The sequence below is a fragment of the Pipra filicauda genome, unplaced genomic scaffold (assembly GCF_003945595.2).
Source record: "Pipra filicauda isolate LSUMZ 115617 unplaced genomic scaffold, ASM394559v2 scaffold191_size1418713_pilon, whole genome shotgun sequence".
In the NCBI taxonomy this organism is placed as follows: Eukaryota; Metazoa; Chordata; class Aves; order Passeriformes; family Pipridae; genus Pipra; species Pipra filicauda.
In genome coordinates, this window is record NW_024104300.1 from 1,031,844 (window position 1) to 1,045,731 (window position 13,888).

Sequence of the window (13,888 nt, forward strand, 5' to 3'; positions counted from 1 at the left end):
ATGACATAAAGTACTTTTTAAAAAATATTTCAGCAATAAAAATGGATTTTAACCTTAAATTCTGTGAGCTAGGCGACTGGATATTTGGAATTTTCTGATCACAAAAAAGGTGTGAAAAATATATGTTAGGAATAGTGTGATCTACAGCTTTAAAGCAGATGTATGGACATGGGCTGAGGTGGAAGACTAAAGCCCACCAGAAAAGGGAAGTGAAGGAGAAGGTCCAACTGTGAAGGAGAAAGTTTTCTAAAAAAAAAAATCTATCAATCTTGCATTCAGTACCTTAGCTCACTGGTTGATTCACACTCAAATTCAGTGTACACTTTGTACATTAAAGATGCAAGTTCAGAGCCAGCATGATGCCACTTATACTTTATTTCCAAAGCTGTCCATACAATTGTATTTTGTATATTGTGTCACCACCGCTGCCTTTTTTTGTCTCACATTTTTTAGCTTTGTGTTCAGTGCATACAGTAAGAGTTCATGAAAGTTCTCATGACGTCATCAGTGCTCTGGTGAGGTCGGCAATGTCACAAATGCAGAGACTGCAACTTGTTGAAAATCTGGCAGTGAGACAGTGGTAGTGTAGGAACATCATGCATGTTCCTGTCTCTTCCAGAAAAATATATTGTTTCTGGCAAAGCTGTAAATTACTTAATCTCGTAATAGCAGATGTGCCCATCTCCATGTCTGACAGAATAAACATTAAAATTAAGAAAATAAATTATTCTTTGTGACCTTGGCAGGATTTTCCTGGCTCTTGCTAAAATGGGAGTGTTGACTTCCATTTTAGGGTTCTTACTAAAATGGGAGTTTTGGCTTCATACAGTGAAGGGTTGAAAGTAAAAAGTTGAAAGTTCTTGAAAATTATACCTTTTATGTCTTTTACAGAGTCAGGATGAAAAAAACCCAAGAGTAGTAAACCAGCTCTTAATATTGCAATCCATTTAAGTATAATGAATAATAAATTGGTTTGATTTAATAATTAATTTAATAATTAAAATCCTCTTCCATAACCTTGATATCCTCAAGGGAATTTCTATATGTGTCATTCAGAAAATTATTCCACCGATGCCTCACCCTGAAGAATAGCGCTCTCAATCTCTAGCACTATTTCAGGGAGAGGTTTTTCTAGACTGACAGTAATGAAGTTCTCGGGTGCACTAGGAGGCTCTAGAGTATCAAACTGAGACTTGAGAAGTTCAGGTGGCATAAAATGACCTCTCCGCTTCTCCAGGCGGCCAGCAATGATGTCTATAGGCCCATCCAAATGAACAAAGAGGATCTTTAGTGATGGTTTTTCTTCTGGTTGCTCTGTCTCAATTGCAGATGCTCCATTAACTAATATATGCCTATACATCTTCTTCAGTGCAGAACAGGCCAGAATTGCATCTTGTCTAGATGAGTCTTCTCTATCAAAAAGAAAAAAAGCAAAAATCTTTAAATATTCACATGTAGTTTAACAAAATGGCTTGTTAGTTCTGCTGAACAAGATAAACAAGCCCTGGCTCCTCAAAGAGGACAGCCATGGCAGTAATGGCATATTGACAGTGGTATTTGAGTAATTCTGACAGGATTTTGAAACCAAATTTCCAATCCAGGTAAAGATGTGATTTGAAAATGAAGTCAGGCCAGCCAGCCTCCTGGTAAAATCTCAGTTTTAGGGACCTTGTTTATTAGCCACCATTCTTCCCCAAATTAAATTAAATTCTAGCATAAGGAAGTGTCAGGATCATTTCTTAATTGCTAAGAACAGGAATTGACTATCCATACAAATCCCTAACTGTTATCTATAAATTACTATACTAACCTGTCTAGAGGTAACTGGCTGATGAACAGTACAGAGCACTGTTCTTAAAAACACATGCAGGTTTATTTTCAACACCTGTTTTCACCATCTCAGATTTAACTGTAATATTTTATGTTTCCTGTAACCATCCTCATTGGCAGCACTACATATAAGCCCATTTCAGGTTAAACAAGAGATTGGGTGCAGGTCAGTGGATGCTTTGCACATGTATTTTTTACTGGCAAGGTTTCTTAAAATAAAGCAATTAACTATGGGTATGTCTGTTCCACTGAAAAGCAAATCCAGAATTAGTTGTCTCTATGCAGAGTGAGTAAAATGCCTGCCTAAGAAAATACATTCTGTAATCAACATTAGGTATAAACCTATTTAAAAATCGTTCTATGGTCAGCACATTTAGGTTCAAAGGGAAGTAAGAACTTTTAATACCTACCATTATCACCTAGGTAAGCCAATGCCAGCCTCATCTAGTTACTAGTAGTAATAATTAAACACTGGTATTAGGCTCTTTTAAAGTACACTTGATTTTGCAAAGTTTCCATAGCTGAGCAGTGGCATTGGGCTAGCACATAACATAAAGCAGTGAATCCAGCAAATCGATCCAGACAAATTTCTCAGTGAATTAACCTGTGCTCCAGTGAGGTATGCTCACCTAATGTGCACAAGCAACAGCCACTGTGTAAAGCCCAGCTAAACAGTCCCTGCTCTCCCAGCCTTTCATCATTTGGGAGATGCTCCAGTCCCTTCATCATTGTTGGATGCTCTCCAGTATGTCCATGCCTCTCTCACAATGAGGAGCGCAGAACCAACACACACGAGGCCAAGTGTGGCCTCACCAGTGAAAAGGGGAGGAGAAGGATCACCTCCCTTGACCTAGTAACAATACTTTGTCTAATATACCCCTGGATATCGTTGCCTGCCTTGCCAGAAGAGCACATTGTTGGCATATGTTCAACTTGGGTGTCCACCACAGCTCCCTCAGGCCCTTTTCTGCTGCTTTACATCTGAGTGCCCCTCAGTGTCTGTACCAGTGCCTGAGCTTGTTCCTCCCCAGAGGCAGGACTTGCACTACTTAAAATGCATGAGGTTCCTGCCAGCCCATTTCTACAGCCTTTCAAGGTCTCTCTGCATCAGTTAGTCCTCCCATTTTGGTGTCATCTGCAAATTTGCAGAGTATACTCCAGGAAACTCAAGCAGCGTCAAAAAAGCTCAATACTATATCTTACTCAAAATAGCTGTATTTTATCCTACTGTTATTATTGGTGTATTTTGTGAATATGTTCTTTATAAGCTAATGTCAGGCTTATTAACGAACTGGATCCTTGAAATTATTTTTACCCAGATAGTAGAAAAACAACTATCATTGGCAACAATTTCCCATACTATTACTCGGGGATTAGCTCACGCTCAGCAATTCTTATGACAGCTTAGATTAGTCAAAATAGAATGACTTTACTACCTACAGAATGTCTTTACACTACTACATACATTTCTGCTTTGGAATGCAATGAGGAAAAACACTTCTGGTACTTTTTCTGTCTTTAGCTAAAACTTTTTAAAGCTAGATATTCTCTTACCTCCTTAGTATACTGTGCAATGTACAAAGCCAAGGAATCCTGTCCTAGAAAGAAAACAAGTTAGTTAAAAATTCTTTATGAAATTAATTTGAAATGATTGCTTCTAACATCTCGAACATTTAACTACAGATGAAAATTACCATTAAATTGTACAGCAAGTTCAGTTTTGAATCTCTTTCTTCCTATGTAGATTTGCTAGCACCGCCTCAAGGCTAATAAGAAGTGCTAGGCATATTATCAATAAGATGCTTTTAGTGGAATAGAACTTTTTATATTACAGGTATCTACAAGTATATGATGGAAGTTAATATGTATTCAAGCATAGCATGCACCTTGCAAACCCCTAAAGGACGGTCGACTTCTCTCTTGCTTCTATTATACAATTCAAATGTACAGCTTAAATTGTTATTTCTTTTCCCTTACATAGTGTCATACACCTCCCCCTCCCAATTTTGGACCAAAGTTGAGGTTTTCAGGAACAGACAGATCTAAATCTAATTATCTTCAATAACTTAGTTCTATTTATTTTGGTAGCAATCACAAATAAATGTAATCATAGCCACAATTTTTCAACACTTTTGCTCAGTAGTTAGGCAATTACAACATGAGTGATTGATTAGCTGTTTCTTTAATCTGAAATTTTAAGCTTCCACAAACTTTTGTCATGCCTAATGAGCACAAAACAACTGCTCCCATGTAAATCTTTCAGTGCTGTTACTGCTGGGTGAGCACAACAAATGATAACATGGACAAATAAATGCAACAATATTTTGTTGCTGACATTACAGAGTAACTTACCCCTGGCATTTAAGAAGACCCTCACAATTTTACACCTCTGGTTTTTCAGAAGAGATGCTTCGCTCTTGCTGAGCAGCACGCACCAATGATTTACTCATTCAAGTGTGCAATGCTGCTTCAGACAACATACAGGCTTCCAAACACCAGTGAAAGAATGAAGCTTTTAAAAAGAATCTAGAGAATTTTTTTCAGATAAATCCAGCCAGTTTTTAACCCAGACATGGGAAGCCAGTTTCTCCAGGAGAATGCTTTGGGAAATGGTATCAGAGGCTTTACTAAAATCCAGGTAGACAATATCCACAACCTTTCCCTCATCTACTAGGTGGGTCATAGAAGGAAATCAGGTTGCTTAAGCAGGACCTGCCTTTCCTAAACCCATGCAGGCTGCAGCTGAACGCCTGATTGTCCTGCACATGCCTTGTGATTGCACTCAAGATAATCTGTTCCACAACCTTACCCAACACTGAGGCCAGGCTTACAGGCCTACAATTCCCTGGATCCTCCTTCTGGTCCTTCTTTTAGCTGGGCATCACATTAGCTAACCTTCAGTCATCTGGGGCCTCCCCAGTCAACCACCAGTCGTGATAAATGGTGGAAAGTGACTTGAAAGAAGGGTAACACATTTATGGAGTTGTCTTGTGTAGGGCCAGGAACTCTATGATTCTTGTGGTCCCTTCCAACTCAGGATATTCTAAGATTCTATGATTCTAATCCAAAAATGCAACTCTGTGCATGGATGTAGAGGGAGAGATGTCAGACAAATTCTGAAACAGCAGCATACCCCTTGTGATCTGCCAAGCATGCTTTGATAAACTACTTGTTTAGCCAGAATCCTCTGTAACACAAGAAGCCTCCCCCGCCTTACCAAATGCAGACCTGTGCTTGTCAGACCAGTCTACATAGTAAAAGCATCATCTACTTTAACAGGACGTGCACGAGGTTACAGAGATAAAGTCCAGGTGACAGTTCTTACAGGGTTTATATAAGGTACCTCATCGTTTAGTGGTGTTCCTCCTGCCATTTTCTTTTTATTCTCTAGAGGATGATAATTGTCTGCATCATAGAATTTCCATCCCAGCTAAGAAAAAAATACATACGTTATGGGTCTTTCAGCCATATCAAGGAAGATAATGAGGATCACTGAATTCACAAAGACGACACCTAAGAAATTACAGTCTTCTTACATCACAGTGTGAATCATCGGTTATGCCATGATGATTAGCAAAACAATACTAAGTCGGCTTGGCAGCAGCAACAGCTGTTGCATCACGGCACTGAACTGAAGTCGGTGTAGGCGGCACCGCACTAGCGGCCGCAGGGCGGTGTCCGCCCGCCCCGCCCCCGTGGAGGGCGGCCCACACGCGGTGCGGGATGGTCCTACCTTCGCTGCCAGGCGGGACCCCACCGTGGTCCTGCGGGGAAGCACAAAGGGGGAGTTACGCACCGCCGGCGTGAGCTGCGCACCCCCCGCATCCGCACCCACACGGCCGGGCTCCAGCAGCGCCGAGCCCCGGCCGGGGCATCCGTATCTCTGCCCCGCCGCCTGCCTGATACCTACTTTCCCGAGCCGCTCACGCCTATCACCACCACCAGCACCATGGCGGCCCGGGCCCGCTCTGCCGCTGCTCCTCCGCTCTCCCGTGCCGCAGCCCCGGCCTGCCCTCGTTCCCGGCCCTGGCGGCAGGAGGCGGGTGCAGGCCCGCCCGCGGCTCCAGGCAGAGGGCGGCCCCGGGGCGGCTGTGGGGGAAGCGGCCAAAGTACCTCTTCCTGCCCTGGCACGGGCGCCCCGTGTGGCTACCCGGGACCATAATCCTTCTCCTCTTCCTGGGAACACAGGAGGCGCGTGTCATGTGCCCCCGCTCTTATTCTCTGCAGTCGAACCTTGTAGTGAAGTTACCGGATCATCTCCCGGACCCTCTTTGTTTAAGGCTTCTCTCTCTGGTCGGGCGTTTCTTTCCCAGCGGTCGCCATCATGGTATTCACCGTTTGCAGCCCCAGCAACACACGCGAATTTAATAGAAACAGTAATTTCTGCCGTCTTTGTTAAAGCGTGCTTGTTGGTTGCTGTTTTACCTTTTGCTCATAAAGGTCTGCAGTTAAACTTTAATTAAGGCATCGGCCATGCCGTGGCTAACTCTGTTTTAGTATTGCTTTAAGAATTGCTCCAGTCATACTTTTAAATCACAGAATCACAGGATGGTAAGGCTGGAAGTGACCACCGGTGGCGTCATTACTCCAGCCCCACGGCTCAAGCACATTAGGATTCTGTCCAGCCGGCTTTTGAATATCGCCAGTGAGGGAGACTGCACGGCTTCTCAGGGCAGCACCTGTGCCTGGTCACCTTCACAGTAAGGAAGTTCTTCCTCATGTTCAGTTTGAACTTCCTGTGTTTTAGTTTCTGCGCATTGCCTTTCATCCTATTGCTTGGCACCACCGAGCAGAGCCTGGCTCTGTCCTCTTGACACCTTCCCTTCAGTTACTTGTGTACATTGATTAGGTTCCCCTCTCAGTTGTCTCTTCTCCAGGCTAAACAGGCCCAGTTTCCTCAGCCTTTCCTCATAAGACAGTTGCTCCAGTCCCTTAATCACCTTTGCAGCCCTCTATTGGGCTCTGTCCAGGAGCTCCATGCTGCTCTTGTACTGAGGAGCACAGAACTGTACACAACACTCCAGGTGAGGCCTCATCAGGGCTGAGGAGAGGGGCAGGATTGTGGAAATTTGTGGAAATGCTCATAGATACCAAGTATTCTTGCTATTATCATGTGCATATATATAACATTTTTAAAGCTCTTCAAGGATCCAATGCAGTGGTGCTGCTGACCAGTGCTGAAGTTTTCCTTATATTTTTCCTCACTTTTTAAAATATGAATCAAACAAGAAATTCTCAGAAAGTACATTAAGTCTCCCAGTCTGCAAGAAATTTTATTTCTCTTGCATGGCACTTAAAGTAACATTATGAATGATGAATGCCTTGCTTTTTTTTTTTTCCTTTTTTTTTTTTTTGACTGTTATTGGTCTCTGATCATGTAATTGAGATTTGAAACCGCCTGTATTTCACATACCTATTAAGAAATTCTTAACAAAGACCAGAACCTTGGAAGTTATTAGGCTGTTACTGAAACAGGCCAGTCCTCAAATTACTAACAGACCACAATGATTCCTGTAAGGTGCCCTGTGACTGAATATGTATTTTGCTGTAATACCCATATGATTGTGCTAAACTAATTGAATTTGCATGAATATTTTCCATTTTTTGGCTGATTAATTGTGAGGCAAGGAAAAATGCTTCATTCAGATAAGGGTTCTTAGAAGGTCCAAATGAACAAATGCAAAAATACTATTGGTCACTTTGGCCCTGGAAACATTGTCACAATTGCTACTCTGATTCCCAAAATTAAAACTTTTAACTGCTCCGTCACAACAATCCTTGAGATTCTGCTAACATGAAGAGCAATGGGCTACCCCACCTGCAGTGCACACCTGACCACTTTTGTAACCAGATTGTCACAATTTTATCCAGTTTAATTATTACAAAGCAGAGAAAACATACTTCTCTATTTAACAGGGTTTTTTCACAATGCTTATCTTTGCATTTTGGAAAAAGAGCCATGTCATACTGGTGTGATGTCATCTAATAACTATTTTCTATCTGTCTATTTGCAGGAGGTCTTGCTAGGCGTTCTCTTTTACTCAATCTCAAGCTAACAAACCATGAGCATGCACTGACAGAGCTGTATGGACAGCAGTGTGCTCTGCAAATGCTGCTGCAGGGAGAAGAAAAAGATCTGGAGAAAACTAATTGAATTGCACAAACACAGGAGCCTATAGGCAATGTGAAGAGGACAATTACATTCAGACTTCCTGCTGGTGTGATTCATGTGACTTGTGCAGATATAATTCATGTTAGTAGTCTACTGGAAAGATGACTGGATAAAACTCAGCCAAATGGTTGACTTAACATCATCACATTGTGTATGCTTCAGTATCCACTTAAGGTGTGTTTAATTAAGTTGTAGATCAAGTTAAATATGTGGATCCTTTTCGTTTGAGTTGAATGAGGATTTTCCTCCCAGTCTGTCCTAGTCACAGACAAAAAAAAATATTTTTCCACTTATTATTTCTTTAATAACGTGGAGGGGTTTAATATTAGTCTTCATCATTTAATGATGTATGTACATCTTAGGAAATTTATTCTGATGCTGCCATTTCTTTGAAGATGATTTGCCGTAGGTGGCATGGGTGATTTTCCATAGCATTTAAAATTATTTTTATTTCTAATGTTGTCAGAATATATAACTTGATTCTGAAGCCCTGATGTAGTTATATAAAAAATCCTGTATGGTTTAATGAACTCCACAATACATTCACATAGCTGAAATAAGAGACAATGGAATGTAAATGTCTTCTGATATTTATTATATTTAATAATAAGTGAAATTAAAATACAGTGGTGAAGGATGAACATTCCAGAATTAAAAGGCAAAAAACCTGAAGAATACCTACCAGAAAACCCACTAAGTACTCCTAAGGCCCTAAAGAATTTTCCAGATACCATGGAATTTGGTATATTTTATGGCTTTTTGGGAGTATTTTCAGTGTCTTTCCGAGACTCTGGTTTGACTAATCGACTGATACTGAATTTATGGAATTCAGTAAAGCTTCATCATCTACTTAATTTAGCTGCCTAATTTTAGAGAAGGGTAACATGAAATACAAATGAAAGAGTTCTACTTTCCTGGAGTTATTTCCTTAACTGTATCTACTTCCTTCTCAAGAATACTAGGAAAGGTCTATTTTATTCAGAATATTGCCAAATTCAAAGTAGAAAAACCCACATTCCTATGGTAATTCCTAATGGAAACTTATCACAGCATAATGGCGAACTACTACAGAAGTGCACAGGCTTTTTAAAGCTTGCCAGGAACATCCATCATCATGGACATCTGCTTCTTATAAAAGCAAGGGCTTAGATACATTGGGTAATCTGAACTTTCTGAATCCTAAGGAGAGAAAGACTGTTTTGCAAGCAGCTAAATTTATGTAGACATTTAGGGGTTCAAATTAAATTCTGAGTATGTATTGATAGTAAATACAGAGTGTTAATAAGATGTGTTCACTGTGAGAAGAGTAGCTGAAATAACCTGTACTGTTATTTACAGTATTTGTGGCCACTGTTCTGATGGCCACAGTTAGTCCTCATTTTTAAGTAAATAATCATCAAATTATGTCTGTGTTGATCGAAACTGTACCAAAAATTTTCAGAATTTGTTCTATGCAAGCAAAGTCAATACATTGTCTGAAGTCCTTTCCTTTGGATTCTACAGTAGATATTTGGGGTTTGGGGAGAACTTAGTTCATACTGGCTCTCAGCATGCAACAGGATTTGCCAGTACTGAGAAGAAAATTATCAGTTTGATAAATCTGTCAAGATTTTAGACAGCTGGGATCAGTAAATCAAACTAAAGCTGTTATACGTTTTAAAAATCACGTAAAGTATTTGTACATAATATCTCATCCCATTTTTTTCATACTGAAGTGCGGACCCTTAGGGTACGATGTTCTTGAAATAAAAAATGAGCACTGTAAATAAGTCTTATTTTTCCAGTTTGTGGTACAAAAAAAACAGGTAAGAGTGAATAGGAGTGACTTTACTTTGTTTCTTCTAAGTGATATAGGTATGTTATCAGCTTGATTGCGAAGCTGAAGAATTATCTGAGACTAGCTAGAGGCAAAAAAAGAAGGCAGGACTTCAGATCGTACTATAATCTGAACATGCCCTAGCTCACCAATTTCTGTACAGGGAAGCTTAAGAAAACATTTTTCTGAAGGTTAAACATGCATAACTCTAAACACAGAAGTTATTGTTAAATGATTTAAATTTTTCTAGCAACAACAAAGGAAATTCTATAACCTGCTTATGCAATGGCTGGTTGACTCACTTTCAAAAAATAACATAGATAAGAAGTGGAAGATTAGTTATTTTTTTTATTCCTTAGTTATTTTTATTCCTTGGTTCCTAACTTATTAGTTAGTTTTGGTTATTCCTTAGATTTTGAAAACATCTTCATTTTACAAACTCTATTTTATCAGTGTAATCCAAAGTAAATCTTTCAATATCAACTCCACGTTTGGACAGTAGTCCTACCAAATTTAATTATGTATAAGAAATCAAAGTATGATTTACCACATAAAATTTTCTCCATGTGATGTGAACAAAATCAGTGGACTAACATAAATACTTCAGAAAAGTGCTCAACAAATCAAAATCTGTCTGAAATGCTAAGTTCATAAAATACCATTTTACTTATCTGCCACATTGAGAGTGCAAAAAAATGTGAAAATTACAGTGGTTTTAGTCCAGAATAACAACTAGAGCTGCAGCAGTGTGATTCAAAAGTGACAGCAAGAGGCAAGGGGTTATGTCTGATGCTCAGAGCAGTCAGGAAAATATGTGGACCTTTCTGCCTGAGTGTAGGAGGCTGCTGGCGTAGGTAGCGCTCATGGGGAGTGCACAGCTAACTGCTTGGCACAGCTAACTGCTTGCAGGCCACAGTCACGTGTAGCCTGGAGTAACTTCAGTGTTACTACAGGGACAGACTGGAAATAAAGAAGACCACAGAATTATGGAAAGACTATTTTCTTTTTTTTTTTTTTTAGTCCCTTCAAAAAGAAATCAGGCATAGCTAAAGATGACGTCCAGGACTGTTTCTATTCCACTCTGGGTGAGAATAAAAGTTGCTTCTCCAGGATTACTTTGTTACTTGGAAAGATTCTGGCCTCCACTGTAAGTACTGGTTTTGCAAAGATGTATTATTTTATTGTCTTATCTTGTATTTGTCTCTTAAGAGCCAGGATGTAAAAGTTATTTACCCCATATTTCAACATTACTTACAATAGCAATAGTATGCATTGATGTAGAACCATCACTTTTGAAAGCACTCAAAGCATTAGTAAGATATAGCCACCCACTGACTTTGGGAAGTGGCAGGGAGAATATGTATCTTAGAATGCTGCTTCTACTAATAAGTAATAAGATTCCTATTTCTGAGCAGTTATTAATGAAGGCTTTTGAAGTATGCTTTCTCAGTGTCTCTGATGGCTTTTTTCCATTTATTTAGTCCATATCTCTTCCCAAGGTAGCTAAGCCTCCATTCTGCAATCACTTACAAGCATACTTAACTATTACACCACAGAACCTCGAATGTGCAAGGAAGTTCAACAACAAAGATAATTGCAACTTGATACTGCAATCCTGCCTGTATTAGCTTTTACATAATTAAGAGAACCAGATCAATGAAAAGCAACAGTTCTTAGAGTAATTTGGAAAGGAATTAATGACAAAAACCAGAACATATAAAGAAAGCTGTATTAGAAACTGAATATTGTTGCATATTATTATTTAAAAATCATGGTGGTAATTACTTTAATAACAGACTCTGGATAGAAATTAGATGCCAGCAAGATTAACAAACTTGAAATACTTGTGTATGATACACGTTTTTCCTGTACTACTTAAGTTGTTCATGAAATGTACTAGGAACCTGACATAATTTGTGCAAAGCAGAAGTTTTCTTTGCTAGACTTTACCTTGATTTATGCAAATTAGACATGGTGTTAAATCTGATTCCTCATGTAGACCCCAACTTTGATGATCAGTCCTGGTTGGGAAAGTGCTTTGGACACACTTGAAGTTAGACAACTACCTCTGCAAACAAAGGATGTAAAATTCAAATTGTATGATGGGAATATTAAAAATCAGAATAACCCTAAAAGAAGAAAAAGAATTATAAAAACAGCCAAAACTGGTCTAAGCACTTTGAGCTGTTTCAAAGTGCATGTGCAGCAGCCATGGAAACAGGATGTTACTGCAGGAGAATTCTGCCCATGAGCATCCAAATTCCACCCAGTAACAAGAACAGTATAAAAGAACACACAAAAAAAGTTAGTAGTGGGGACTATTTCTCTGTGCTCTCACTTAGCAAGGCTTTTGGGATGCTGAGAACTCTTCAAAGCCTAGCTCTGAATATTTTGCCAATGTAGTTGTATATTTTATGATGACTGTTAGTGTCCCAGTAATGATCAAATTTACTCCTCCCTGCAATAATATAGTTGAAAAAATGTGATTGTTTGGTGTAACATTAGACTGTATTTTGATTTGGAGTCTTACTAAACATTCATTTAGATAAATTCTATAAAGAGAACTCTTCAAGCTACAGGTAGGCAATGCCTACCTCTTTTCTATGATTATCAACACTACCACCAAACATACCTCTACCTACTTAAAAAATGAACTTTTTAGTTGATCAGATTCATTGCTATATTCATTGCTATATTTTTTGTCTGTGCACAAATACAGTCAGGAGAAGAGAGCTCTGATCTTCAGCTTGATCAGGAGATAGAGAGTACCTTTTTTGGATTATTAAATCATGGTGTGGGAATTTTTTTTCATCATAGACTGAGGAAATATATGAATGTGGCAGACACTCTGCCTTCAGCATGAGGTGATCAGGCTCCTGTAGGTACTGAATTAAATGTAGACACCCGAAACCACTGGTTGTGGCACACGCAAAACCTGTAAATCTTTCAGCAGTGGTAGCTGCAAGGTTTCTCTGAGGCTGTTAGCAAGCTGGAAAAGTATTGCATGGATTGTGTGAAAGCAGCTAGAGAGAACCAGTAGTGAAAGAAGTTTTTGGGAACAGTAAGAAAAGACAGCATGGGAAACTGAGAGAGTACTCTGCCTCCTGTAGTTTTCCTGACAATGGTATTAGAACAGTGGGACTGGCAGTATATTCCCTGAAAAGAGTGTACAAAAGAAATGTTTTGATCCCTACTGATAAGAAAATCTTGGGAAGTCTTGGGACTCAATAAACCATGATAATCATCTCGCTGACTTTATCCTCTGAACCAAAGGCTGGGAACTGACATTTGCCTTCATGGTAATTGTCATGTGTGGATTAAAATCAATGTAAAAATTGGTCCAGTAGGCAAATTTCAACTGTGGTGTTGTGCAATCCAGTTTAACTCAGACAAGTGATGTGTTTGAGCTTCCAGATGACATCTGCAGGAAATTTACTGAGAAGTTTGTACAGTAGATTCAACCCATCGTTCTTGCTGGAAGGGTGTATTGTAATGTTCTTCCCATACTTTGTTCTGAGGCTTTGTAGAGATTGCTAAACTTTATTAGTGTTAGAAAATACCTGCTTCTGACTTACCACTTTTCCCCCTGTGAGCCATGGATGTGGCTCACAACTACACCCAAGGAATGGGGAGGCCACAGGACTATCAGTGCCCTGCAAGCTGTCATACAGCCCTACAGATTTTAGTAGGACTTTAGGTCTTTTTTACTGGGGTAATTGTGGTCAATATATCACTGATAGCCCTGGAATTTTTAGTGGATTTGGAGTGACAGCTTGTTTAGCTCCATTTGGAGTACAAACATGAAAATCCCAAGTCTTTTGGTACTGCTGTCAAATAATGTAATATGTTACTTATCCTGTTGCCTTCTCATTCATGCAATGAATATATAATGGTTTTTTACTGTTTTTGTAATGTAAAAGAAAGTAGAAACCCTATGTGAATTCAAATTTCGGCTTCTAATTCAACTCTGCCCTCAGTGAACAATATAACTTTTGCTATTTAAATTTTTTTTTTGTAATTTATGTATATTTTAATACTCTTATAGTTTGCTAGAGATATGCATTAATATT

The 13,888-nt window shown here is 39.3% G+C and overlaps 1 protein-coding gene across 6 annotated transcripts; it reads right to left on the bottom strand.

Moving 5' to 3' along the window:
* Positions 1 to 357: 357 nt before the first annotated feature.
* On the bottom strand, positions 358 to 6,040 carry IDNK (IDNK gluconokinase). Of its 6 annotated transcripts, none has more exons than XM_039380276.1 (5): positions 5,944 to 6,040; positions 5,564 to 5,594; positions 5,156 to 5,260; positions 3,385 to 3,428; positions 358 to 1,412 (listed from the first exon to the last, which is right to left on the bottom strand). In XM_039380276.1, exons 1-5 carry the CDS (start codon positions 6,030 to 6,032, stop codon positions 1,061 to 1,063), a joined length of 621 nt encoding a protein of 206 aa, XP_039236210.1. In that variant the 5' UTR covers positions 6,033 to 6,040; the 3' UTR covers positions 358 to 1,060. The 6 variants fall into 6 exon arrangements, with proteins under 6 accessions (XP_039236210.1, XP_039236211.1, XP_027577384.1 ...); XM_039380277.1 differs by having other exon boundaries at positions 5,174 to 5,260; positions 5,944 to 6,037; XM_027721583.2 differs by lacking the exon at positions 5,944 to 6,040 and adding an exon at positions 5,741 to 5,875 and having other exon boundaries at positions 5,174 to 5,260.
* Positions 6,041 to 13,888: the final 7,848 nt, after the last annotated feature.

Coding starts and splice junctions, on each gene's coding strand:
- IDNK (XM_039380276.1), bottom strand. CDS start 6,032: ATGACACGCGCCTCCTGTGTTCCCAGGAAGAGGAGAAGGATTATGGTC. Junction 5,261..5,563: donor GGTCCCGCCTGGCAGCGAAG/GTAGGACCATCC, acceptor TTTTTTTCTTAG/CTGGGATGGAAATTCTATGA. Junction 3,429..5,155: donor AGGTACCTTATATAAACCCT/GTAAGAACTGTC, acceptor TTTTCTTTCTAG/GACAGGATTCCTTGGCTTTG.